Below are 27,408 nucleotides of genomic sequence, written 5' to 3' on the forward strand. Positions count from 1 at the left end.
GGTGGTGGCGCACCGGGTTAAGTGCACATGGTACAAAGTGCAAGGACCTGCGCAAGGCGCCCTTCAAAGAGGTGAAGCATGTCTGCAAGTGTCTATCTTTCTCTCTTGAACTCCTCTCTCAAATTCTCTCTGTCCTATCCAATAAAATGGGTGGGGGGGGAATCATCACCAGGAGCAGTGGATTTGTAGTGCTGGCACCAGCAATAACACTGGAGGAAAAAAAAAAAGATGACTGCAACTATTAACCTTTATTGAATGTTCACAATGTATGTGCTGTTGGTAGCTTTCTGGCTTAAGTACAGATGCTACTTTTATTGTTAGGAAAGAGAAAACACGGGCACCTGGGAATGCCCTCCCCCCACGTGGCCAGTCAACAGCCCAAGCCCCATTCCAAAAGTGGGGTTTCTGGGGCCCGTGTCCAGCACAAGGACCTCTAGGGTGCCTGGTTCTCCTCCTCCTCCCTTATGTGCCTGTGGATCCAGTCAAGGTAGCGGCTGACTTTGGTGTAGATGCCATAGTTGTGGAGGCGGCCACAGCCCTCACCCCAGCTCACCAGGCCCACCAGAAACCAGGTGTCATGGAAGGCGGCGACCATGGGGCCCCCGCTATCCCCCTCACAGGCGTCCCGCGGGTCCCCGAGAATGCCAGCACACAACATGTTCTGTGACACCCTGTTGTGCATGACCCGGATGCACTCGCCATGCGACACCAGGGGCACCTTGATGAAGCTGAGGACGAAGGTGCGGTTCCTCCTGGTCTCGCTGCGGTAGCCCCAGCCCGTTACCACTGTGTCCTGGCCCACCTGGGTGAGCTGACGCTCTGACAGGCCCATGTCCGGAAGGCAGATAGGCACGATGGTGTGTGAGAGTGTGGCGGGCCGCACCAGGTGGAGCAGTGCAATGTCATTGTCTGAGGTGCTCTTGCTGTAGTTGGGGTGGGTGAAGACGGCCTTGATGCCCAGCTCCAGCTCTGAATTCTCCCAGCGCCGCAGGTCATACTCCCCTGCAGGGCACAAGGGCTTCAGAGCCGCCAGCCAGCCAGGGAGACTTCTGTGCCCTGCAGCTGAAGAGCCACTGAGAGCCATAACCACTTTACAAACCCTCTGTCTACGCCCTGGCCCCTGTCTGGGGTAATATCTGTCTACACGTCAGGCCCCCATCTTGGGTAATATCTGTCTATGCCCTGGGCCCACAGATGTCACTTTCCTCCCATGGTAGTGCTACCAAGCTGACTTGATTACTCTTTCTTTCTTTCTTTCTTTCTTTCTTTCTTTCTTTCTTTCTTTCTTTCTTTCTTTCTTTCTTTCTTTCTTTTAGATAGAGAAGAAAGTGAGAGACACAAGGGGCCAGGCAGTGGCACACCTAGTTAAGTGCACATAGTACAAAGTGCAAGGACCCACACAAGGATCCAAGTTCAAGCCCCCTGCTCCCCATCTGTAAGGGGGACACTTCATAAGCAATAAAACACGTCTGCAGGTGTCTCTCTTTCTATCTCCCCCTCCTCTCTCAATTTCTCTGTTCTATCCTATAAAATGGAAAAATTGGCCACCAGGAGCAGTAGATTCATAGTGCCAGCACCAAGCCCCAGCAATATCCCTGGAGGCAGGTATATATATGGGGGGGGGGGGGGTGGTGGTGGTGGAAAAGGCATCACAGCACTGATCTACCACTGCAGAGTTACCATGTGGTATCAGGGTCCAACCTCGGGGCTTAAACTTGGTACTGTAGGTACCACTCTTAAAGGAGCAGCCTAGGGCCTAGCTTTAGTATTCTCCCAAGGCTCGGACAATGCCAGGGAAGTAGACACTCATGGGCAGTGAGCAGTGAGTCTCCAGAAAACAACCGCCAGGCAGAGCAGAGCAGGAAGAAACAGCTTTAGCCAGGGGGGAAAGATCTGAGTCACAGAGAGAGATGAGGTCCTCCAGGCCAAGGCTGGAGGTTCCCAGAGGAGGGACAGGGAGGAGGAGTCTTGGTTTAACACTGTTGAGACCTCAGGTCTCCGGTTGTGCTGGAGGGAACTCAGGTGTAGAGAGTGAGTGTGTTCATTCTCACCACCTTTACTCTTTTGCAGAAAGCACAGATAGTCTTCTCCAGAAGCGGGTATAGATTTGAGTCTCCAGGCCAGGAGTCCCAGACCACTCCAGGGAAGTGGCTGTTTACACACTGGGATCCCCACTGCACAGTCCCACCCCACCCCACCCCAGCTGCAATTAGGGTGAAGCCAAGCCCTGCGGCCAGGTCCTGGGGATGGCCTATGTGTTCCTGTGCCCAAGGGTGGTACCTCTCCCGCTCCCCACAAATGGAAGGGAAGAGGCAAGCCTGTGTGTCACCCCCTCAGCTGCAGCATGTCTAAGCCCAACTTGGAAAAGAATCCCCCACTTGTGGCCCTGGAGATGGTGCAATGGATAAGGCACTGGACTCTAAGCTGGAGGTCCCAAGTTCAATCCCTAGCAGCACATGTACCAGAGTGACATTTCGTTCTTTCTCTCTCTCTCTCTCCTCCTGTCTTTCTCATTAGTCAATAAATAAAATATTTAAGAGAGAGAAATGAAAGGTGTCAATATGTCTAAAATGGCAACCTGAGTGGCAGAGGTTGAGGGGTGATGGTGTGACACACACAGGCCTCCCAAAAAAAAATGTGTATATTCTGTGGAGTAAGCAAGAAACCTCTTAGTCATATTCCCTCAGACAGCACCCCCCACCTGCCTCCAGCTCTCACCAAGCCTGACGATGAGTTTCTTGTTGTCCTCCAGGCAGTGGGCAGCTGTCAACACCCAGGACGGGTGGATGAGAACGCCCCCACAGGCCAGCTTCTTCTTAGAGTCCAGCAGGATTGCCTGGAGGGGAGGAAGGCAGGACAGTGACATCACAGTCTTTGGACAGCTGGAAGGTGGGGCTTGGTGACGCAGCTACACCTAAGGCCTGCAGACATGACATTAGTCTCTCTGGGATCCCAGAAGAGGTGGGCATAAGCTGATAGCCTATGACATTTTCTTTTTCCCCTTTCATTCTTCCTTCCCCACTACTCATCTGTGAATTTTTGGTGATGCTGGGGATTGAAGCTGCAGCCTCTGAGACTTAGATATAAAAGATTATTACGGGAGTCGGGCTGTAGTGCAGCGGGCTAAGCGCAGGTGGCGCAAAGCACAAGGACCGGCATAAGGATCCCAGTTCGAACCCCGGCTCCCCACCTGCAGGGGAGTCGCTTCACAGGCGGTGAAGCAGGTCTGCAGGTGTCTATCTTTCTCTCCTCCTCTCTGTCTTCCCCTCCCTCTCTCCATTTCTCTCTGTCCTATCCAACAACGACAACAACAATAATAACTACAACAATAAAGCAAGGGCAACAAAAGGGAATAAATAAATAAAATAAATATTAAAAAAAGATTATTACATGAAGTGCTGTGCTGTACCCTGGCCTCTAAGTTCTTGGGCATTTCATGGTGCCTAATCCAGGGTACCTCCCTGCTTTTAGCCCTTCAGTCACCCCAGGTTTGTGATCATCAAACCCTTTGGGAAGCCTTTGAAATGCCCAGGCTGTTTTTGGTGTACCTCTTCAAGTGCCCTTGAGCTGTTTTTGGTTTTTTGCCTCCAAGGTTATTGCTTGGATCTTGGTGCAGACACTAGGAATCCACTTCTCCTGGAGGCCATTATTTTCTATTTTATTGGATAGGACAGAGAGAAACTGAGAAAGGAGAAGAGGATAGAGGGGAGATAAAGAGAGACACCTGCAGACCTGCTTCACCGCTTGTGAAGTGACTCCTCTGAAAGTGGGGTGCTGGGGACTCGAACCCAGTATCCTTGCATGGATCCTTGCACTTAGTACTATGTGAGCTTGCATCCTCGACTTCTGCCTGGCCAGACACCTGGCTCCAGTCCCATTGGGGTCTCATGATTAGGAGACTGATGTCCCTGGAACCTGTCAGTTCCCAGAGGCTTGGCAGTTCTGCCAGTTCCCTGACTCCAGCCTGGCACACAACACAGTGCCCGGCAGGAAGGGGAAGCCTTGCTTACGCCCTCAGTTAGGCTGGAGAGGGACTTGGCAGCTGCCCCCCCCACCCTCTTGCCCTCCCCCCATCCTAGCCTTGAAACTTCTGGGGCAATGTTTTTCCAGCTCTTACAGGAGAACTCTCCCTTCTGTACATCCTCCTCTCCCCACACCGCCAAGTGCTGCCATGGCTGCTCCTTCCCTCCAGGCCAGCTCCCTCTCCTCAAAAAACTGCCCCCAACACATAGCATCCCAGGGGCAAAGACAGCACTGCTCCCAACTGCTGCTCCTGAAGGGGAACAACCAGGCTGCTCCTCCTTCCTTACCTGCCAGGGGCTATCACCCCATCTGGTCAATGACCCCATCACAAGCCTGGGATCTATTTGACCAGTTTGGTTCTGAGCAGATGCTGTGTCATTTTTCTCAGCCAGGTCTGTGGAATTTTTCTCAGCTGGATCTGTAGCATATTTCTCTATGACATTTTTCTCTGTGGCATTTTTCTCAGCCAGGTCTGTGCCATTTTTCTCTGTGGCATTTTTCTCAGCCAGGTCTGTGCCATTTTTCTCTGTGGCATTTTTCTCAGCCAGGTCTGTGCCATTTTTCTCTGTGGCATTTTTCTCAGCCAGGTCTGTGCCATTTTTCTCTGTGGCATTTTTCTCAGCCAGGTCTGTGCCATTTTTCTCTGTGGCATTTTTCTCAGCCAGGTCTGTGCCATTTTTCTCAGCCAGGTCTGTGCCATTTTTCTCAGCTGGATCTGTAGCATTTTTCTTTATGACATTTTTCTCTGTGGCATTTTTCTCAGTCAGGTCTGTGGCACTTTTCTCAGCCGGGTCTGTGTTCAGCGTGCCAGCTTGGTCTGTGTCACGCTTCAAATTCTTGCGCCGCTTCTCTGTGTGCTTCTTTGGCCTCCCACAAGGGAACTTCACTGAAAGTGGAGAAAGGCAGTGAGGACCTGCCAGGTATTGCTCCCAAAACAGATGTCCCACCTTTGTCTGCTTCCTGCCTATGGTCTAGTCTGCTGTACTGTGGGGCTCTAGGGCTAAAGGATGCTCAGACACTCAGTACATTAAACTACAAATCCTTGGGGCCAGGTGGTGGTGCACCTGGCTGAGCACACAGGTTACACTGCATAAGGACCCGGGTTTGAGCCCCTGGTTCCCACCTGCAGGGGGGAATCTTTGCAAGTGGTGAAGCAGGGCTGCAGGTGTCTTTCTGCCTCTATTTTCCTCTTTCTCCCCCTTCCCTCTCAATTTCTGACTGTCTCCATCCCATAAATAAATAAAGATAATAATAATAAACTACAAATCCCTCATGTTAGTCTTGGTCAGTCTGCAAACAGTGCTAGCTCACAGCAAGAGTCAAGTCAAGCAACACCACTCCTGGCTAGGTGCCCTGGGACAGACACAAAACCTCCCGTCCACCCAGGGCTGTGGAGGGAACCCCAGACATCAGTATAGTCTTGTACTGGGATGTTGTGAAGCCCTTAAGAGATGGAAAAAATTATGGGGAGGGGTCTGGTGGTGGTGCAACTGGTTGAGCACATGTTACAATGCACATGGACTTGGGTTCAAGCCCCCCATCCTCACTTGCAGGGGGGAAAGCTTCATGAGTGGTGAAGGAGGGCTGCAAATGTCTCTCTGCCTCTCTCCCTCTCTATCTCTCCTTTCCCTCTGGATTTCTCTCTGACTCTGTCCAATAAATAAATAAAATATTATTTAGTTTAAGTCTTTTTATTTTTATTATTGGATAGAGACAGAGAGAAAGAGAGGGAGTGGGAGATAGAGAGACACCTGCAGCCCTGCTTCACCACTCATGAAGTTTTCCCCCTGCAGGTGAGGACTAGGGTCTTGAACCCGGGTCCTTCTGCACCATAATGTGTGTGCTCAACCAGGTGCACCACCAACTGGCCCCCAAAGTATTTTCTAAAAGAAATAAAGGAGGCAGGGGGGCATTCTGGGAGAAGCTGAGTCCTCTGCAAGAGGATAGAGCACATGATGTGACGGGGAGATGTGAGGGGACAAGCATCTATCTGTTCCTGATGGCTGTGTGGCTGGGTGGAGGGATTTACACTTATTGACCGCCAATGGGAAACTGTCCTGAAGTGAGCCTTGTGGAGACAAGGAGTGGAGAACAGACAACAGCAGCAGAACCTGAGACCCGCCCCCCACCTGACGCCCTCACCCGCCTGGCCAGCAGGTGCATGGGGCGTGGGGCTCGAGGCTCACCTGTGGGCAGGCAGTCCCTGTCGTTGTCTGCCAGCTGGTAGCCAGGTGCACAGCTGCAGCGACGCCGGCCCTGCTCCTCCAGGCAGAAGTGTGTGCACCCCCCATTGTCCACCGAGCAGTTCCAGAAGCTCACCTCTGTGCCAGAGCCCATGGGGACAGAGGGACAGAGCCCCTCAGCCCAGCACCCCCACTCCCCACCTCCAGCCCAGCACCCCCACTCCCCACCTCCAGCCCAGCATCCCCACTGCCCACCTCCAGCCCAGCACCCCCACTCTGGGGGCTCTCACCGTGCAGGCAGAAGTGCCCCTCCCAGCCCTGGCTACACTCGCAGTGGAAGTGGCCGAGACCGTCGATGCACCTGCCATGGCCGCAGCAGGGGCTGTCACAGGGGTGCTCCGTGGGCGGTGTGGAGCACTGGTCCTCGTCTGCATGGTGTGGGGGTGGCCATGTCACTAAGACCCTCCTGGCCCCTGAGCACCCCACCTTCTGCCCCAGAGCCCAGCTGCTGTGGCTAAGAACCCAGAAGGCACTCACCATGGTACTTGGACCAGAAGGTGAGCTGTGGAGAGAAGGGGCGTTGTCATCCCATATGGGGCTCCTACACTCCACCCAGGTGAGGCTGGGCAGAGTCTTGGGAGTCTCTGGAGCAGCTGCCCCCCAAGTCAGCCCACACTATGGCTTCTGCTGCATTTCCTTGAGCAGAGCCTGCTGGCTGGGCTCCCTGAGGCTTCTGCGGTGGATGGCAGCCCGCCACCAGCCTGCATCACTGGCTGGGCTTCCTGGGGGTGCTCAGGCACCGGGCACTCTCCAAGGTGAGCCCCCAGGATCCCTCAGGTGGGCCCAGAGTGCAGGTTCAGAGGAGCTAGGCCAACAGGAAGACTGCTTGTCCACCAGCATACCTGCTGCTGCTGCTGGCGGCGGTGGTGGTGGTGGCATCATAAGACAGTGTGAACAAGCGAAAGATAGCCTTGGGGCACACACATGTATCCTGAGCAGGGAGGGTGGTCTTTATGTCACCAGAGAGAAAGAACAGGAGAAAATGGCCTGCAAGATAGCTCACCTGGGTAGGGCACCTGCTCAGTCATGATGATTAGGAAAGTGAAAGTCTGGTCCCCACCCACTGGAGGAAGCTTCAGGACTGTAGACTCTCTGCCCACCACCCCCATCTCTCTCTCTCTTGCTAACTGAAGAAAGTTGACTCAGTGTAGAGAATTTGGGGTAACTGAGGACCAGAGAGAGAGAGAGAGAGGGAGAGAGAGAAATATGATTTCCAGAGCCCTGCCCCACCATGGAAAGATAGAAACAGGCTGGGGGGGTGGGGATGGATCCACCTGCCAACGTCCACGTCCAGTAGAGAAGCAATTACAGAAGCCAGACTTCCCACCTTCTGCTACCCATAAAGAATTTTGGCCCATACTCCCAGAGGGGGATAAATGCTAGGAGAAGGTGACCAGAGGGCTCTGAACCCCAATTTCACCAGGACCTGGAGAGAGAAGAGGGAAAAGGGAGGGATATTTGATAGTATGTGCATTTAACCCAGTGTGCTACCACCCATCACCCTTTAGGGAGGGACATTTGGATAAGCATATGTGTGACTTGGAAAGGAAGAGAAGATGGAACCTTAAAAAAAACAATGGATTCACACACACACACACACACACACACATACACACACACACACACACACACACACACACTTGTAGAAATAATAGTTAACCCATATCTGCAACCTTGGGAGAACTGCTGTAGTTTCCAATGAAGGGATTAGGGATACAGAACTCTGGTGGTGGAATGGTGAGGAGTTGTACCCCTGTTGTCTTGTAATTTTATAAATAACTAATAAAAATTGTTTAATAATATAAAAAGGAAAAGAAAAGAAAAGAGAGAGAAAGAGAGGAATAGAGAGAGAGAAGAGTAAGGGACCAATGGAGACCGGAGCTGCTGCAGCAAGCGGTGTAGTCCCAGTGTCAGGCCCCCAAAGCTGTCTTCTGCAGAAGCCAGTACAGAAATCCCTTCCTTGTTATCTCAAGTTCCCTGACCAAGACCAAAGAGCAAAAGCCTCTGCATTCAGCTCGCCCAGCCCCAACAAGCTGGGAGAAGAAGCCCACCACCTCCCTGGCACTCTAGAGTCTCAAGGGCCAGCCAGCAGTGCCCCCGCCCAGTCCTGGCCCCAAGCCCCAGCTGGCTGCCTTACTGTTTCATCCACGCTTTGGAAAACCTCCCGGGCTTCCTCAAAATCACAGATCTCCTCCATGCACTCCCTCTCGAGGCTGCTGGCCCGGAGCTCCTCCAGGAAGGTGTTGGCACGCTTGCGGATCCGGAGTACCTGGTGGGCACTGTCACTGTTGACGAACACCGAGTCTGGGGGAGCAGGGGGGTCACTTTGGAAGAGGAGTCTCAAGCAGGGCAGACCCAGAGAGTGGTGCTCTCTCCAGCTCTCAGTCACTGGAGGATGGCAGGTTCATCTACTCAGACTTTCCTCTGAATCCCCTCCCACCTGGGTGACCTTGAACCCGTGTCCTTTCTCCTCTGAAGCTGAGTTTCTTCATTCCAGACAGGCTGGTACACAGCACCATCCCAGCAAAGAAACACACAGGCAGTCTGCCACTATCACTGTCAAAACTGTGAAGTTAAATGTGTTCTCCAAATACATATATGCAACTCCAATTTTTTTTTTAATTCATGTCCAGACTTTTGCCACTCTGGGATGACTTTTTCAGATAGAAGAGAGGGACAGATGCCAAGAAAAAGAGGTAGAGAGGAAGCCAGGGAGAGAGAGAGAGAGTAAGGAAGGTAAAGAGAAAGACTCCATAGGCAACCCCATCTTGACACTCTCAAGCTTCCCTCCCCTCCCACTGGGCTGGCACAGCAAATGTCTTCTAGACCCTGAGAAGTGGCTGTCTTGGGTTCAGGGGGACAGCGAAAATGGAGAAATCAAGCCCTAGAAGTGGGCAAGGGAGACTAGAGTGGGGATGCCAAGGTGTGGAAAGGGAAAGTCAGGGGTGCCAGCAGGGTCTAGACACAAATCTGGCCGGTGACTGTAGCCACATCCCAGGTTGGCCAGCAGCTGACAAATGGGCATAAATGCAACAAGAGAAGGATGGGAGCAGGAAGAAACCGGCAGCTCACTGCTCCTGCAGGCGTCCCAGTCTCCACTGTCAGCTTTGGGGCCAGGGAAGGTTACTGGAGCTGGGTGGTATTTGGTGACTGGGCCAGGTCCTCACAGGACAGGGTGTGAGTAAGTAGGGAGGCTAGGACCAAGGTGGGAGAGACAGCATAATGCTTATGTAAAGAGACTTTCAGGGGCTGGCTGGTGGTGAAACACACACAGTTCTGTGCAGAAGGGCATGTGCAAAGACCAGGGTTCGAGCCCCTGCTCCCCACTTGCAGTGGAGATGCTTCACAAGTGGTGGAGCAGGTCTATAGGTGTCTCTCTTTCTCCCTCTCTATCTTCCACCTCTCTCTCAAGTTCTCTCTGTCCTGTCCAAGAAAATGGAAAAAAATGGCCTGGAGCAGTGGATTCATAGTGCTGGCACCAAGCCCCAGTGGTAACCCTGGAGGAAAAAAAAAAAAAACTTCTTTCTTGAGGTTCCAAAGTCCCAGGTTCAATCCCCCACACCACTATTAGCCAGAGCTGAGCAGGGCTATAATAAAGTGTGTGTGTATGTGTGTGTGTGTTTGTGTGTGTGTGTGTGTGTGTGTGTGTGTGCGCGCGCGCGCACGCGCGCACATGTATGTGATATCAATGCATATATATGACCGTGGGATAACTTTGGTAGTTACTACTGGGTGTGGGTGGCAGCACAGAACTTTAGTGGTGGCAGTGGTGTGGAATTACACCCCTATGATCTCATAATCTTGTCAATCACTAAAAATTAAAATTAAATTAGAAAAAAAGAGAGCAAGGGGTCTGGACCAGGGGACTCTGACCCATCCCTCACGGGTGAGGAGGAGCTGTGGGAAGTGACACTGGTCTCTCTGCCCTCAGGACAGCCCTGCCTCACCCCTTCCAGCCCTCATGTCCCAGCGGCCCCACATGCCCTGGCTGTCCATTCACTTACTCACTGCCCACCTTTCAGAGGAAAGGTGGGAAGTGTAAAGGCTCAGGCAGGTGACAGAGAGAAATTCTGGATCCCCCCACCCACCCAAAGGTCAGGGTGCCAGGGACTTGGGGGGGCTGATGACCTTACCTGGAGGAGCTGGTGTGCTGGAAGCACCCCAGGTGGTCAGGAACAGTAAGAGGCTTGCAAGCTGCCACATTGTGGAGAAACTGCCACCCATCTGAGGAGAAGGTCCGAGCCTCTGGGAGCCCTACCAGCCCCCTTTCTGCCTAGGCTGTGTGGTAGGAGATGGAAGGGGTGGACGATACAATGCAATGGACAGACGGTGTGTGGTGCCTCACGCTCTGTCTCCACATGGGGTCACCTCACATGGCCTGCTCTGGGTCTGAAAGGTGTGAGTAGAAAGGACATGGGTCACATGGAGAGCAAAGGCTTGGGTGGTGCAGTGTGGCACTATTCTTTTGTAATCTTATAATCTCGTAAGCCATTATTATATCAAAAATAACATAAAATAGAGAGAAATACCAGCTTAAGTTTTGCGACTGAGTTGGTGCCTTGAGCTTCAAGGTCAGAAGGGCACTCCACACAGATAGCAGAACTTTCACACTCGTTTTGTGTGTCTCCTCAACCACTTACGACAGACTTGCTGCTGAGCCATTGTATCACAGGCAGATTAAGGCTGTTACTGACATGGCCATCCAGTAAGTAAACTGTGGCATGAATCTGATCTATGTCTGTCTGTCACTTCCTCTCATCAGCACAGCTGGCCCAAACAGTTCACCTTTGCCATACTCCCTTCCCCGCCCCCCCCCCCCCCCACTCCCGGCCTTTTCTTTTTGCCTCCAGGGTTGTCGCTGGGGCTTGGCACTATGAATCTGCTCCTCCTGGCATACATTTTTTCCTTCCCCCTTCTTTATTTCTTTTTTTTAAAAAGAATTTATTTATTTACTCATGAGAATGATAGGAGAAGAGAGAGAATGAACCAGACATCACTTTGGTACATGTGCTGCCAGGGATTGTACTTGGGACCTCGTGGTTGAGAACCCAATGCTTTATCCACTGTGCCACCTCTGGGCCACAGAAGTCTTTTTTTTTTTCCCCAGAGAGGTGAACCACTGGCTTCTGGTGAAAACAGGCTTTGAACCTGAAGCTCTGTCTGCCTCAGAGTCCATGTGCAGAGCCACTACGCCAGCTCATCACTCTGCCCCCTTTTCTTTCTAATTATTTTTATTTGTTTATTTATTATTGGATAGAGACAGGGAGAAATTGAAAGGGGGAGAGAAAGGGAGAGAGGCAAAGAGACACCTTCATCCCTGTTTCACCACACATGAAGCTTCCCCCCTGCGGGTGGGGACCAGGGGCTTGAACCTGGGTCCTTGCACACTGTAATGTGTGTGCTCAACCAGGTGCACCACCACCTGGACCCCTTCCCTACTCCCTTCTTTCTATTTTATTTTATCTCTTAGGACAGATTGAAAAGGGAGTGGGAGAGAGACACCTGCAGACCTGCTCCACCATTCCTGAAGTATCCCCCCAACACCCCCTGCAGGTGGGGACCGGGTGCTTGAATCAGAGTCCTTGCAGATAATAAAGTGTACACTCAACCAAGTGCAGTGCTGCCTGACCCTAGAGTTCTGCTTTTTAAGCTTTATTTATTTATTTTTGCCTCCAGGGTTATTGCTGGGGCTCAGTGCTGGCACTATGAATACACGGCTCCTGGCAACTACTTCTTCCATTTTATTGGATAGGACAAAGAGAAATTGAGAGGGGAGAGAGAGATAGGGAGAGAGACAAAGAGACACCTGCAGACTTGCTTCACCCCTTGTGAAGTGTCCTCCCTGCAGGTGGGCATCAGGGGCTCAAACCTGGATGCTTGTGTGGGTCCTTGCACTTTGTACTATGTGCTCTTAACCAGGTGCGCCACCCAGCCCTAGAGGTTGCTTATCTAAGGCCAGGCTAACTGTAAGAGCTAATGAGTGTTATTTTGTTTTGATCTGAACTCTGGCTGATGGTGGTGCTGGAGAATTGAACCTGGGTCCTTCAGTGCTTCAGGCATAAAACTCTTTTTGCATATGCATTATACTATTTCCCTAAGCCTAAGAGCTAATGTCTTTCACTTTGTCGAGTACTTTGTACCTGGTTCAGAGGGCAGACCTGCAGGCCTAGCTAAAACCTCAGTTACAGGAAAGGAATACGGGGACCAGCAGCTTAATGTCCCCAAGCACCACCAGCATCCTACTTTATCAGATGGATCAAACAGCTGCATTCCTGCCTGACAGTGTGACTTCAAGAAATACATGGCTCAGTAAAGGGCCCTCTAACAAGCTCAGCCCATTGCTAATATTCAGTACATGTTAACTACTATTAGTTCAAGGCCCCCACGTACCCAAGAGGAACATATTAAACTTGTTGCCTCATTTACAAGAGGGAAATTGAAGTTTTGAAAATATTTATTTTATTTTTGCCTCCAGGGTTATTGCTGGGGCTCAGTGCTGGCATTATGAATCTACTGCTCCTGGCAGCCATTGTTTTCCATTTTATTGGATAGAACAGAGAGAAATTAAGAGAGGAGGGGGAGACAGAGAGGGAGAAAAGATAGACACCTGTAGACCTAGTTCACTGCTTGTGAAGTGTGTCCCCCCACCGCCAACACACACACAGGTGGGGAGCCACATACCCAAGCCTGAATCCTTGCATGGGTCCTTGCGTTTAGTTCTGTGTGTACTTAACTGGTGCACCACAGCCCGGCCCACACTCTAAAGAATTTTAAAAACCACAACTAGCAGGCAGCAGAGCTGGGGTTTAGATCCAGACCCATGCGGCTCCAGGCCTGAAAGCAAGCCAGCCAGCAGAGATTGCACAAGGTCAGAGAAGCTTCCCTGCCTCCAGGGCCACACTCCCTACACAGACCTCCCAGGCCCCACCCTTCACCCCCCTCCGCCATGATGCCTACCCATGGCCCTGTAGCCCCTGGCCCCAATCCTCTCCCTCTCTGCCTTTGCCCACTCCCACTCAGGTGCCTTCTGGCATCTGTTAGAAGATGTCCCAGATATAAAGGTGGGTATATGTGTGAGTGGGAAGAGTGAAAGACCCCATGCCTCAGGTCACTTCTAGTGACAGCCTGCAGCTCAGAATGATTTGCACTGGCCTGGGAATCGGAGAAGGGAGCAGGTGAGCCAGCCTTCAGGAATGTGGCAGCCAGGCCAGAGGCATGCCAACCCAGCCTCATCCTGGATGGTGACAGAGCCCTGGTTTCCCTTCACCCTGAGCCCCAGCCAATCACTGGAACCCTGGCGAGAGCATCCAGCCTGCACTCTGCTCAGCACCCCTCCCAGACCCACCTCTCCAGGGACTTACTAGCATAGGCCATGGAGAAACCGCAATGTCGCCCTCCTGCCGCCATGACAGCCTGAAACCCAAGTTAATCCATAACCGCAAATATTTGCTTGGCCCTTGGCGCAGGGACCTCCCTCTCCTCAGATGAGCCAACGAGTTCCCAGCACAGGACAGCCCTGTTTGCCCACAGCCCACCTCCACACGCAGCAATGGCTTCTAGGAGGGTGTCAAGGAGTGATGGTGCTCTCCAAAGTGTCCACAGATCAGGTTTCAATGTGGTCCTGCTGGTGGCTGGCTGGAAGAGGACACTGTCCGGTTTTCTGCTTGTTACCTGAATCAGCACAATGAATAATGCTTCCATGTTTCAGCAGATCCAGGATGCCATGAAAGATAAGATGCACCTATTTTAGTTACCCAATAAATAAATTTAAAAAAAAGATGCACCTATTCTGTGTGCTAGTGATAAGGAAGAAAAAACAATGTCATTGGTGGATTGCACCAAAGTAAAAGACTCTAGGAAGGAGGGGTGGGTGTTCAGGTCCTGGAACATGATGGCAGTGGAGGATCTAGGTAAAGTGTCATGTGGAAAACTGAGAAATGTTACACACGGACCAACTACTATGTTTTACTGTGAACTGTAAACCATTAATCCCCCAATAAAGAAAAAAAAGTTAAGGACAGGGGTAGATAGCATAATGGTTATGCAAAGAAACTCTCATGCCTGAGGCTCCAAAGTCCCAGGTTTAGTCCCCCGCACCACCATAAGTCAGAGCTGAGCAGTGCTCTGGTAAAAACAAAACAAACAAAAAAATTAAGAAGAAAGAAAGAAAGAAAGAAAGAAAGAAAGAGAAAGAGAGAAAGAAAGAAAGGTCAAGGGAGATAGCTGAACGGTAAGGCAAAAAGACTTTCATGCCTGAGGCTCCAAGGTCCCAGGGTCAAACCTTCACATAAGCCAGAGCTGAGCAGTGCTCTAGAAAAAGAAAAAAAGAGAGAGAAAGAGAAGAGAAAGAAACAATGTCAACGGCATAACTTGCCATTCCAATTTCTGATTTTCATGACATGAGCCATGGAAAGCCCTCTCTTTCAGCTCCCTGCCACTGGAACCTCAGCTGTGACGGCCCCTGCAGGCCCCACCCAACCACTCCTGGACATTCCTATGACCTCAGTTTAGAGATGAGGACACACACAGTTTAGAGATGAGGACGAAACAAATTGGCAGTCGGAACCTTGCACAGGTGCAGTTTCATCCCCCAGGGTCATTTTATGTCTCATTCAGATAGAGAGACAGAGAAAGGAAGAGACTCTCCAGCACTGGGGTTCCCTCCAGTGTTGACGTAGCTCCCACGTGATGCAAGGGTCCATCCTAGGCTATGTGCATATGCCTACCTGGGGAACCACATCTCTGCCCTTCAGAAATCTGTGTTATCCCCTCCCCCAGCTCACCTGGTTGCTGAGTGGCAGCCCTGGGGCAGAATTGAGTGTTCCTGACCCTTCCCAGGAACCTCTGTAAACAAGGAGAAGGGAAGGCTGTAGCCAGTGGGCAGGAGACACCAGAAAGGAGGATGGCAGGGGGGACCTGCTTGAAGTCGCTGCTCAGCACCGTCTGACCTCTTCCTTCCTGCGCCCACGGTACCAGAGACACCCCACCCCCATCCTGTCTGCTCCCTACCCACTTTGGAGACCGTGACCACACTCCTCAGAGACATGACCCTGCCCTGTGGCCTCTCTTGACCAGAGGAAGAACCTTGCCCAGATATCAGAATCTCTACACCAAACCCCAGGAGTTGAGCCTTACAGGCTGTATTCCACAGTGACCACTAGACTTAATAGAGATGTGTTTGGTTTAGTTCGGTTTAAGATTTACTGATTTGATGAGAAAGAATGGAGGCCAAAGCCCATTCTAGCATATGCAGTGCCGGGGACTGAACCCAGAGTCTCCTGAGTGCAAGGGATGCACGCTACCTGCTGAGCACATTCAACACCAGCCTCAGGAGATGTTGAAGCTGGCTCTCCATAGCCTTGCCTGTGTCTAAAAGTGATGGGTGTGGGTGAGAAGAAAGATCAGGGCAGAGAGAGGCTAAAAGAAGAGACCCCTGATGCCTGCAAGTCTAAGGGAGCCACTGAGGGGACCTTTGTCCTAAAACCACTGACCTTGGGTTCATGAGGGGCCCCCTGCCAGCCTAGGAATCTCTTCTCTATCCTTAAGCTTATTTTTTGTAAACATCTTATTTAAGGGGCCAGGTGTTAGTGGTGCACCTGGTTGAGTGAACATTTTACACTGCACAGGACCCGGGTTCAAGGCCCCTGTCCCCACCTGCAGGGGGAAAGCTTTGTGAGTAGCGCAGCAGGGCTGCAGGTATCTTTCTGTCACTCTCCTCTATCTCCCTCTTCTCTCTCAATTTCTGACTGTCCTGTCCAATAAATAAATAAATAAAGATATTTTTTAAAACTTCTAAAAATATTTCATTTATTATTTCAATGAAATGGAGATACAGATGATAGACAGATAGACATACAGACAGATATTACCAGAGCACTGCACAGCTCTGGTTTTTGGTGGTGCTGGGGACTGAACACGGGACCTCAGAGCCTCAAGTTTGAAAGTGTTTTTTACATCTATCATTATGCTGTCTCCTCAGCCCTCTTTCCTTAAACTGATTTTTAAAGATACTTTATTCATTTATTTACTGGATAGATACAGACAGAAACTGAGGTGGAAAGGAGAGATAGGGAAGGAGACAGAGCCCTGTTTCACCACTCAGGAAGCTTTCCCCCTGCAGGTGGGGGCCAGGGGCTTGAGCCTGGGTCCTTGTTTACTGTGATATATGTGTTTAACCAGATATGCCACCGCCTGGCCTCCACAGGCAATCATTTTTTTTTCTTTTTGAGGGGACTTAATGGTTTACAGTCAATAGTAAAATATAGTAGTTGGTCCATGTGTAATATTTCTCAGTTTTCCACACAATGCTCTAACCCCCCACCTAGGTCCTCCTCCACCATCCTGTTTCAGGACCTGAACCCTGCCCCCTCACCCCAGATTCTTTTACTTTGGTGCAATATACCAACTTCAGTCCAAGTTCTGCTTTGTGCTTTCCCTTCTCTTCTTATTTCTCAGCCTCTGTCCATGAGTGCGATCATCCCATAGTCATCCTTCTCTTTTTGGCTGATTTCACTTTACATGATTCCTTCAAGCTCCATCCAAGATGAGGTGAAGAAGGTGAATTCACCATTTTTAACAACTGATTAGTATTCCATCAGGTAGTCAATTATATGGTGCCACACTGTTCTTGAGCCAAGTGACTACTCCAAATCACTGCAGATACCTACTGGATGTCACAGTGCAGGAGCCTGCACTTCCTTGTCAGCCAGCAAGGAGGGGAGTCCTGGGCCACCTCCCTGAACCAGGGACACCCTGCCACTGGTCCTTTCAAATGTCTTTGAAATGCCTGGATAAGGCATTCAGGAATCCAGGTGTCTCTGCTTACTTGCTACAGGATTCCAGCAGGGGGCGCTGCTCTCTGATCCTGGAAAAATTCCAGGTTGCTGCTGTTCAAGGTGCAGCCTGTAGTGTCTTGATGGGCCACTGACTGGTACGTCTGATTATGGGGTTTCCCTTCCCAGATGTGAGTCATCCCCACGTGGGCGACTGAATGCAGAGAGGCCAAGTGCAAATGGCAGAGCAGGACTTTGAGCTGTGATGTGGAGAGTTTGTGTAAGTGACTTTGCCGGATTTGAGAGCAGGACAATAAAGGAATAAGGACAAGGGGGTGTGGGGAGGGCAGAAGCTCAAAGTCTTTATCTGCCAGCAAGCAGGGGGTGTTAGAGATCTTACCTGTTGGACCAGGCTCACAAAGGTTGAAACCTTGACCGGTCAGTCTTCCTGGCTGGATTGTTTCACTTCTCTCTGTCCCACTCTCCACTTGTGTAAAATCTGTAATCTGTAGTGGCTGCAAGGATTAAATGAGGTATTTTCCACAAAGTGGACTGGGTGAGGCCAGGCCATGGTGCACCTGCTTGAGCGCACACATTACAGTGTGCAAGGACCAGGGTTCAAGCCCCTGGTCCCCACCTGCAGGGGGAAAGCTTCACAAGTGGTGAAGCAGGGCTGCAGGTGTCTCTCTGTCGCTCTTCCTCTCCTCTCAATTTCTCTCTGTCTCCATCCAGTAATAAGTAAATTTTCTTTTTAAGTAGACAGGTCTTGGGGTTTAACAGGTGTTCACTGGCAGCCTCCTTTCTGGGTTCCCTAAATATTCTGGCAAGAGGGTAAAGTAATACAAAGATTGGCTTGCAGGGCCAGGTGGTGGTGCACCTGGTTGAGCACACCTGTTGCAATGTGCAACAATCTAAGTTCAAGGCCCCCAGTCTCCACCTGTAGGGGGAAAGCTTTGAGAGTGGTGAAGCAGGGCTGCAAGTGTCTCTCTGTCTCCCTCTCTATCACCCCTTTCCTCTCCGTTTCTGGCTGTCTCTATCAAATAAAGATAATACTAAAAATTAAAAGATTGGCTTGACTCATAGCTCTGGGAGAATGATCGCCACCTGTCATAAATGCCTGTACAAGCCAGGCAAAGGTCACTGGGGCGGGGAGGAGAGGAAGGGCAGTGGACCAATGGCTCTTGGCGTTCGTAATCTCCCAGGTCTGGGGTGTGTCCTCACCTGATGTTTACTCAACTCTGGTAATGAGGTGCCGGAAACCAGCTGGAGCTTCCTTCACTGACAAGGCTGGTTAGACATGGTTGGTATTGGGTGCTAACTGACTGCCATGTCTGTCCCTTACTGGCTATCCTGGGCTATGGACCATTCTCTCTGGCATGAGAGCCAGGCTGCTCACCTAAGTGGGACAGGAAGGAGAGACTGCAGGAAGATAATTCCCTGTTAAGAATTAGAGGTGGACTCCCGAGAGCCCTGCCCCACTAGGGAAAGATAGAAATAGACTGGGAGTATGAATCCAGCTGCCAATGCCCATACCCAGTGGAGAAGCAATTACAGAAGCCAGACCTTCCACCTTCTGCACCCCAAAAAGAATTTAGGTTCATATTTTCAGATGGATAAAAAATAGGGAAGTTTCCAATGGAAGGAATGGTACACAGAACTCTGGTGGTGGCAACTGAGTGGAATTGTACCCCTGCTATCTTACAATGTTGTTAATCATTATTAGATCATTAATAATAATAATAGTAATAATAATAGAACTAGAGGTGGGGGGGGACTGGTGACAACTCACCTTTAGAACACTTGCCTTTTGGGCCGGGTGGTGGTGCACCTGGTTGAGTGCCCATGTTACAGTGTGCAAGGGCCCAGGTTTGAGCTTCCATTCCCCACCTGCAGGAGGAAAGCTTTGTGAGTGGTGAAGCAAGGCTGCAGGTGTCTCTCTGTCTCTCTCCCTATCACCCCCTTCCCTCTCAATTTCTGGCTGTCTCTATCCAGTAAGTAAATAAAGATAATTTAGAACACTTGCCTTTCCCAAGTCAGGAGCTGGCTCAGTCCTGGCATCATATAGGAGCACCGTGGACTGCTTCACGGGAGTTACGTGGGTACTGCAGTGCTGCAGTGCTGCTGTGGCATCTCGCCTCTGCCTCTCTCCTTACATTCTCTCTTTTCCTTTCTCCTTTCTCAAAATTCGAGAGTAAAAAGTTGGTCTGGGTAAAACTCGGGTTCAGCATGAAGGCTCTGGGTCCATTGCCTGTTGCAGCATTTAAAAAAGAAAATCCTGTCAATGCCCATGTTGAGCATAGAAGCAATTATGGAGGCCAGACCTTTAATTTCTGCACCCCATAATCTTCTTCTTCTAGCGTTTGCCCTTCTTCTGTAGCCAGTCAACAGCGTCAGGTTGAGCCTGATGTAAAGTTTCGAGACCTCCTTTGAATCTGGAGAGGTGGCAGTCGTTGACTATGTGGGTCATAGTCTGTCTGGAGCAGCAGGGGCAGTTCGGGTCGTCTCTGGCTCCCCAGCGATGGAACATAGCGGCACATCGGCCATGGCCTGTTCGATAGCGATTGAGGAGGGCCCAATCATAACGTGCTAGGTCAAAGCCGGGTTGACGCTTGCAGGGGTCTGTGATGAGGTGTTTGTTCTTTACCTCAACTGACTGCCAACTCTGTTTCCAAGAGACTGGAACAGAGAAGTTCAGTGTAGGCGTAGGAGACCAGATTGGATGACGAGATGTCAAGCGTTGGACAGGGTGGGCGAAGATATCCACATATATTGGCAGGTCCGGTCGAGCGTAGACATGGGAAATGAACTTAAATGATGCCGCATCCCGACGAATATCTGGCGGGGTGATGTTGCTAAGAACTGGCAGCCATGGAACCAGGGTGGAATGGATGGTTCCAGAAATTATCCTCATGGAGGAATATAATTTGGAATCGACCAAGTGGACATGGGGGCTACGGAACCATACTGGGGCACAGTATTCTGCAGTGGAATAGCATAATGCCAGAGATGATGATCGTAGTGTGGAAGCGCTCGCACCCCATGAAGAGCTGGCCATTCTTGCAATGATGTTATTCCTCGCGCCCACCTTTGCTGCAGTTTTTATGAGATGTTTGTGAAATAACAGAGTGCGATCGAGAGTAACGCCAAGTTAGACTGGCTGGGCTTCATGCCTGATTCTTGTATCGTCAAGCTGCACATTAAGCTCACGTGAGGCCAAGGCATGGTGTAGATGGAAAACAGATGATACCGTTTTTTGCAGTGCTAGGGATTAGTCACCATTTTTTACAGTAATCAGATATCAGAGACATGTCTTTCATGAGTGTTTCCTCGAGGATGTCGAACTTGGTTGCCTGAGTTGCACAGCAGATGTCATCGGCGTAGATGAACTTCCTTGAAGAAGTTTCTGGGAGGTCATTGAGGTAAATATTAAATAGTGTAGGAGGTAGAACAGAGCCCTGGGGGAGGCCACTTGAGACAAGTCTCCATCTGCTAGACTTGTCACCCAGATGCACCCAGAATTTTCTGTTTTGGAGAAGAAACGATATAGTGTTGGCCACCCATGGAGGCAGGCATCTTGAGATCTTGACTAGGAAGACCACAATGCCAGACCGTGTCATAGGCTGCTGTGAGATCAACAAAGACAGCACCCATCTTTAAATTCTTCTGGAATCCATTTTCAATGTAAGTTGAGAGGGCCAGGGCTTGTTCGCAGGTAGATCTTCCTGGGTAGAAACCAGCTTGGGCGGGTGATAGGAATTTCTCTGTAAGAGGAGAAATTCGTGACAGAAGCAGCCTCTCAAGGAGTTTGTAATACACGGAGAGGAGAGAAATTGGTCTATAACTGGCGGCCAGTGTTGGGTCTTTCTTTGGCTTCAAAACTGCTATTATCTTCGCACGACGCCAAATTTTGGGCATAGATTCGGATTCCAAGATGTGGGACAGGAATGTAGTGAGCCACTTCTTTGCCACGGGGCCCAAGTTAAGAATGAGTTCTGGGGTGATGTTATCATAGCCAGCAGCTGTTCCCAGTTTAACCCTCTTCAAAGTGTCTTCCAGTTCAGACAGTGTAAAGGGAGAGAGTTTTGGAGATGGACAAGATAAACGGAAGTGGGATGACCACTCATGGGAAATTTCTCTTTTCCAGACTGGGTCGATCTTAGCACGTCCAACTTGAGTTAGGTGACTGGCCACTGAGTTTGGAGATACGGGAGGATGGGAGACAGGAGAGGGTTGGCTATCGGCACCCAGACTATGAAGAAGTTTCCAGGCCTTCCTACTTGAGTGGGTGAAGTTCAGACTTTCCGTGAGTTGTTGGCAGCGGGCTTGCCACCCCATAATGACCCTGGGTCATACTCCCAGAGAGATAAAGAATAGGAATGCTATCAGGGGAAGGGAGGAGGTACAGAGTTCTGGTGGTGGGAATTGTACCCCTCTTATCCTATAGTCTTGTCAATATTTCCATTTTATAAATAAAAATTTTAAAAAAAGGAATTTTGCAGGCCAAGAGGTGGTACAGTGACTAAAGTGTTGAACTCTCAAGCAGGAGGTCTTGAGTTCTATCCTCAGCATTGCAAGCGCCTGAATGAAGCTCTGAGTCACTCTCTATCTATCTATCTCCTCTCTTATCAGAAAATAAATAAATAAATAGCCATTCACAATTGTCAGAAATGCATTTACTAGAGGCTGAAAGCAGCTCCTCTGGTCAGGTGCAGGCGTCCTCATGCAGGAAGCCTGCGTCCAGCCCTGGCACCATGTGGGAGTGCCGACCACAGAGGGCTCTACTGCTGTGGCTTCTCTCTCCCTGGAGTAGAAATGCAAAAGAAGCCTAGAAGTGGTGAAATCACACATGTGAGGCCTCAACAGTGACTCCCTAAAAAAGCATTTAAAAAATTAAAACTCAGGGGCTGAGTGGTGATGCACCTGGCTGAACGACATGTTACAGTGTGAAAGGACCCAGGTTCGAGCCCCTGGCCCCCACCTGCAGGGGGAAAGCTTTGTGAGTGGTGAAGCAGGGCTGCAGGTGTCTCTCTGTCTCCTCCTTCCCTCTCAATTTCTGGCTGTTTCTATCCAATAAATAAAGATAATAACAAATAAATAATTTTTAAAAATTAAAACTCATTTTATTGAAGTATAATTGGCATATAGCACTGCATTAACTTATGCAAAATGAGTTGATATATATCAAAATGATTTTCACAGTGAAGCAGGGCTGTAGGTGTCTCTGTCTCTCTCCCTCCCCATCTCCTCCCTTCTTTCTTTTTTTTAGAATCTATTTACTTATTTTATTGGATAGAAATAGAAAGAAATTGAGAAGAGAATGGAAGATAGAGAGGGAGAGAGACAGAGAGACACCTGCAGCTTTGCTCCACCACTTGTGAAGTTTCCCCCCTGCAGGTAGGGACCAGAGGCTTGAACCTGGGTCCTTCAGCACTGGAATGTGTGTGCTTAACCAGGGGCACCACTGCTTGGCCCCTCCTCCTACCCTTTCAATTTCTGGCTGTCTATATCCAATAATTAAATAAAGATAATTTTAAAATAATTAAAAGGAAAATTGGAGTTTTCATTGATCTTTCTGATTTCTATAAGTATTTTCAGTGAGACTTTAGAAAAAAAAATTTAAGAAGAATGCTGACAATTGATAGTATCTGCCCAAGAACACCTTTGCTCACCTGTCTGCATATTTTGTAGACAGTGCACATGTCCATGCCTGCCAATTCCATTCACTCTGCGAACACTTCATGTTTCATTGTTACCAAGGTTCTTGCTGGGTCTCCGTGCCTGCATGCCAAGTCCATCACTCCCAGTGGCTATTTCTTCTTTCCTTTCATTTGATATGACTGAGAGAAATTGAGGAGTTGGAGGTAGATAGGTAGATAGACAGATAGACCTACAGATCTGCTTTTCTACTCATGAAGCCTCATCCTGCAAATGGGGAGTCAGGACTTGAACATGAATCCTTATGCCTGGTGACATGTGTGCTCAATCTGCTGCACTGATGCCTGGCCCCCTACTCTATGAACTCTTTTTTTATTTATTACTAATGATTTAATATTTATTCACAAAATTATAAGATAAAAGGGGTTTAATTCCACCTTTCCACACACTAGAATTCCATGTCCCCATTCCCTCTGTTGGAAACTGCAGTGGCTCATCTAAGGTCACAGTAAGGGTTGACTATTATTTCTCTAACTATAACTATCTACATATGCTTATATATACATATATATATTTGTCCTTTTTAAAATATATTTATTTATAAAATGGAAACACTGACAAGACCATAGGATAAGAGGAGTACAATTACAATTCCCACCACCAGAGCTCTGTATCCTGTCCCCTCCCCTGATAGCTTTCCTATTCTTTAACCCTATGGGAGTATGGATCCAGGGTCATTATGGGGTGTAGAAGGTGGGAGGTCTGGCTTCTGTAATTGCATATTTGTTCTTTTTTTTTTTTTTTTTTACCTATGGTCCTGCCTTCTCTTCCTTTCTAAGTCACATCTATACCTCTTACTACTCCCAAACACCCTTGCTTTTTTCTTCTTCTCTCTCTGGGTCCTGATGAAATTGGAGTTTAGAGCCTTCTGGTCATCTCCCCCTAATATATCTCCCCTTCTGGGAGTATGGTCCAAAATTATTTTTGTCTTTTTTTTTTTTTAAATACCAGAGAACTGTTCAACTCTGGCTGATAATGATGCAGGGGACTGAACCTGGGACTTTGGAACCTCAGGCATAAGAGTCTCTTTACATGATTAATATGCTTTCCTGGACCAAAATTCTTTTAGGGGTGCAGAAAGTGGGAGTTCTGGCTACTGTAATTACTTCTCCACTGGACATGGATGTTGGCAGGTGGCTTCATATCCCCAGCCTGTTTCTATCTTTCCCTAATGGGGTAGGGTTCTGGAGAGAGGAGGTTTGGGACACATTGGTGAGGTCATCTGCACAGGGAGTCTATGCACTCTTACCAAAGAAAATGAAACAAGCATCCCTGCTTAGTGTCCTGCACATCCTGTATACAAGCAAACTAGTGGAGTGAAGTTTGTGTCCCATACTGTTGACATTTTGTCCTGAAAGACTGGGTCCCCTTACAGCTTCCTCAAAACATGCAAAGCACAGAATGAGATACTTTACATTCTAAAAATAGAAGCAGTGACTTCCTCTAGACACAGGTCTACAAGATGTCAGACTTAGGTGTTACAAAGTTAGCCTGTCACAAAACCGCTTTTCAAAGAGTGAGGCAAGACTCTCCCTCACTAATTTAAAAATACATGAAGAAGGAGAATGACTAGTTAAACTATTTGATGGTCTTTGAAGTGATCATAGAAACAAGAATCTAGGGCTGGCAAAGATAGTTCTCACAAAATGGCATGCTTGCTTTTCCTTTCATATGATCCAGATTCAAACCCAGCCCAGCCACACTTAGGAAGCTTTGATACTGTGGTGTCTCTGTCTTCCTATCTGAAAAAAAAAATCAGCTTGGAGTGATGGCAGAAAGGTAATAAGAATCCAGAGGATTGTCTATCTATAGCCAAGCTTTAAAATGTTACGTGTAGTGGGAAAAAAATCATATAGTGAAAAATGACTCAGCTTTGTTTTAAAATAACATAAAATGTGCCCCCAAAAAGATAGTCAATGTAAGCAGGACTTTGTGTGGCCAGGAAGTGAGGTAACTCAGTTCTAAGTGTAGGGTTTGCAAGTCTGAGGTCCGGAGTTCAGTTGTTAGCACTGCATATACCAAAGTGGTGGCGCTCTGGTTCGTTTCATACTATGTATGTATGTATGTATGTATGTATGTATCTGTCTATGTACCTATGTATCTATGTATATATGTGTCTGTCTACCTACCCATGTATCTGTCTATCTATGTATCTATGTATCTGTTTATCTTGTAAAATACATAAATAAGTCTTTTTTATGGCAAAGTACATCTTTGCCATTGTTTCTCACCCAGGTTTGAGACTGATCACTACCACACAGGAGGAACCTTCAATTCTGTGGTGTCTTTCTTTCTCTCTGTTCTCTCTCTCGCTCGCTCTCTCTCTCTCTGGAATATAAAGTTGTCCTGGAGCAGTGAAACCCTGGTGACAACAAAAATGAAGAAAAAGTTGCCTTTTGTTTGTTTATTTTGAAAAAAGAGTACTTCCTGAATTCTTTCCTAAAAACTGGACTTATTTGTAACCCAACTTTCATTTCACATGTTCAGGTGTCTGTGCTGTAAAACCATCTTCAGAGATAAAGATGTGGAGTGTTTAACTGATGACAGCCAGTGTGCTTCCAGATGTTTGCACAGGTTGGGCCTTTTAGACATAGGCATACGCCATAAGGAATTTAAACATGCAAAGAATCTGACAAATAGCTGGTCAGCCTGGAAACAAATTAGATGGATGTTTCCAGGCAACTAAAAGTCTGCTGCTGTTGACAAGACCCTGTCATGTCTCCAGTAATTCTGCTGGTAGGATGACTAGTTTGATGTCATCACATAGGACAGACAGCAAGAACTGGTGTAATGTGAGCTTAATGATGGTTGCGAGTCAAATAATTCTGCTTGTCTATATTTAATTTGATCACTGCAGAAGAGAAGGATTTTCTAAAGGATACAAGCAAAGGAACAGGAAGAATGAAAATGTCCTACTAAGCCCCAAATACAAAGTAGCTCGGCTGGGTAAGAGCACTGCTTTGCTGTGTGCTGGACCCAGAGGCAAGTTCAGCCCCAGTCATGTTTGAGGAAGATTTGAAGCTCTACTTTCTTCACTGTCTTCCTCTCTACCTCTGAAGAAACCAACATGGAGTGTTAAAGCTTCAGAAATAATAAAAATAAATAAGTAATAAAATAAAATTTTAAATCCTACTGTATCATTGTAAGACAGAAATGTTATTGTTAGTCTCTTTCCTTTTTTAATAGATATTTTTAATATATACATTTTAAATTGCTATTATTGGGTAGACAGAGATAATTTGAGAGGGGAAGAGGGATGGAGAGGGAGAGAGACCTTGAAACACCTGCAGCCCTGTTTCACCACTCATAAAGCTTTTCCCCTGCAGGTGGGGACCAAGGGCTTGAACCCAGGTCCTTGCACACTATAATGTGTGCATTTAACCAGATATTCCACTGCCTGGCCTCATTAGTCTCTTTCCTAGTCATTGGGGTACTGACATCATGAACACAAGTCATAATATCTCATCAAGCTGGCCAGCATCACCAATGCTGGTCTGGACAAGCTTGCGGGGACAGCGCATAAGAGGTTCATGTGGCTCTAACAGATCCCTTTCTCCACCATCACTGGTCATCTCCATCAGGAACAACATCACAAGCCCTCTTGTGGGCCTCTCCAGGACCTTGCCCTTGATGTAGAACAGCAATGGTAGAAACTGCCCCACTCTCTGAAGGGAGGCTGAGTCAGCCTACTCTGCCACTTGAGGAAGATAGGTCCTGAAATGAGTGCAGCCTAGAATTTTCCCAGCTGTGACCATGGAATTCAAGCTCAGACAGACAGGGATGCAGAGGTTACACAGGCTCCTGTGCTAAATATGAACAGATATGGGCCCCTAGGTCAGACTGATGGGGTTTACAGTTAACAGTTTGAAAGTAGCAGCAGCTACATTTTTCTCTTCTCAGTCAGCTAGGAATATCAAAGGAGACCACCTGGGACTGCAACAAGACAGGACTAGAACGACTTTGGGAACCCACCAAAAAACCAGAGCATCCAGAGACCACAATGCTGCCCAGACCTCCAGCTCTACCCAGTTGAGAAACTTCTCTAAAGAACAAGGAATATCAAAGATCACCTGAGACTGCAATAAGATGAGACTGGGACTACTTTGGGAACCCACCAAGTCACTGGTCAGTGAAAACACACGTGGCTCCTGGACAGAGAGGAGCCTAAGGAGAGATTCCTGGGCTGAAGCCCATATCTACTCCCAAGCGGCTGGTAACAATCTGGCAGTTAGGCAGTGGAGGACCCACCTCCCATCTGTTTTACCAATAAAAAGACTGCTGAAGGGAGGAGAGGACTCCTCTAAGACTCACCAAATGCAACTGTGAGTCTCCATTTGCTATGCCCCTCAGAGGCGGGAGCAGCATCTGGGAGGGCCTGTGCTGACTTGTGGGGCAGAGAACTGACCAGAAAATTCAGGAGAAGATCTACGTCCCAGTGGTCAAGCAGTGGGGCTGTATAGTGGGAGCCTTTCCACATTGTTCTTCTGATGAGAACATGGTGAATAATTGCCTCAGAACCTACAAACTATAAATGGGACTTGTTTAGAAACTCACAGGGACCAGCAATGCAGCCCAGCTTGGCAGAGCAGTTGAATTGAGCCTGGAACTTTGGATCTTTGGGGTGTAGTAGTTTCTTTGAGAGAGAGAGCTCCATA

General features: G+C 48.8%; 1 protein-coding gene across 6 annotated transcripts; it reads right to left on the reverse strand.

Moving 5' to 3' along the window:
• Window positions 1-229: 229 nt before the first annotated feature.
• PROC (protein C, inactivator of coagulation factors Va and VIIIa) lies at window positions 230-13,713 on the reverse strand. Of its 6 annotated transcripts, none has more exons than XM_060177937.1 (10): window positions 13,628-13,713; window positions 10,400-10,655; window positions 8,404-8,570; window positions 6,744-6,768; window positions 6,497-6,634; window positions 6,210-6,344; window positions 4,791-4,909; window positions 4,311-4,712; window positions 2,719-2,836; window positions 230-1,002 (listed from the first exon to the last, which is right to left on the reverse strand). In XM_060177937.1, the coding sequence occupies exons 2-10, from the start codon at window positions 10,488-10,490 to the stop codon at window positions 434-436; spliced, it is 1,764 nt and encodes a 587-aa protein (XP_060033920.1). In that variant the 5' UTR covers window positions 10,491-10,655; window positions 13,628-13,713; the 3' UTR covers window positions 230-433. The 6 variants fall into 6 exon arrangements, with proteins under 6 accessions (XP_060033920.1, XP_060033919.1, XP_060033921.1 ...); XM_060177936.1 differs by having other exon boundaries at window positions 4,311-4,649; window positions 4,713-4,909; XM_060177938.1 differs by having other exon boundaries at window positions 4,311-4,493; window positions 4,689-4,909.
• Between the last annotated feature and the right edge of the window lie 13,695 nt (window positions 13,714-27,408).

This window comes from Erinaceus europaeus, chromosome 18 (genome assembly GCF_950295315.1).
Source record: "Erinaceus europaeus chromosome 18, mEriEur2.1, whole genome shotgun sequence".
In the NCBI taxonomy this organism is placed as follows: Eukaryota; Metazoa; Chordata; class Mammalia; order Eulipotyphla; family Erinaceidae; genus Erinaceus; species Erinaceus europaeus.

Excerpts from the sequence above, each read along its gene's own strand:
- PROC (XM_016193254.2), bottom strand. The coding sequence starts at position 10,490 with ATGGGTGGCAGTTTCTCCACAATGTGGCAGCTTGCAAGCCTCTTACTG. Across the intron at positions 6,635-6,743 it reads CTTCTGGTCCAAGTACCATG|ACGAGGACCAGTGCTCCACA; the intron begins GTGAGTGCCTTC and ends CACACCATGCAG. Across the intron at positions 4,910-6,209 it reads CAGGGACTGCCTGCCCACAG|TGAAGTTCCCTTGTGGGAGG; the intron begins GTGAGCCTCGAG and ends CTCCACTTTCAG.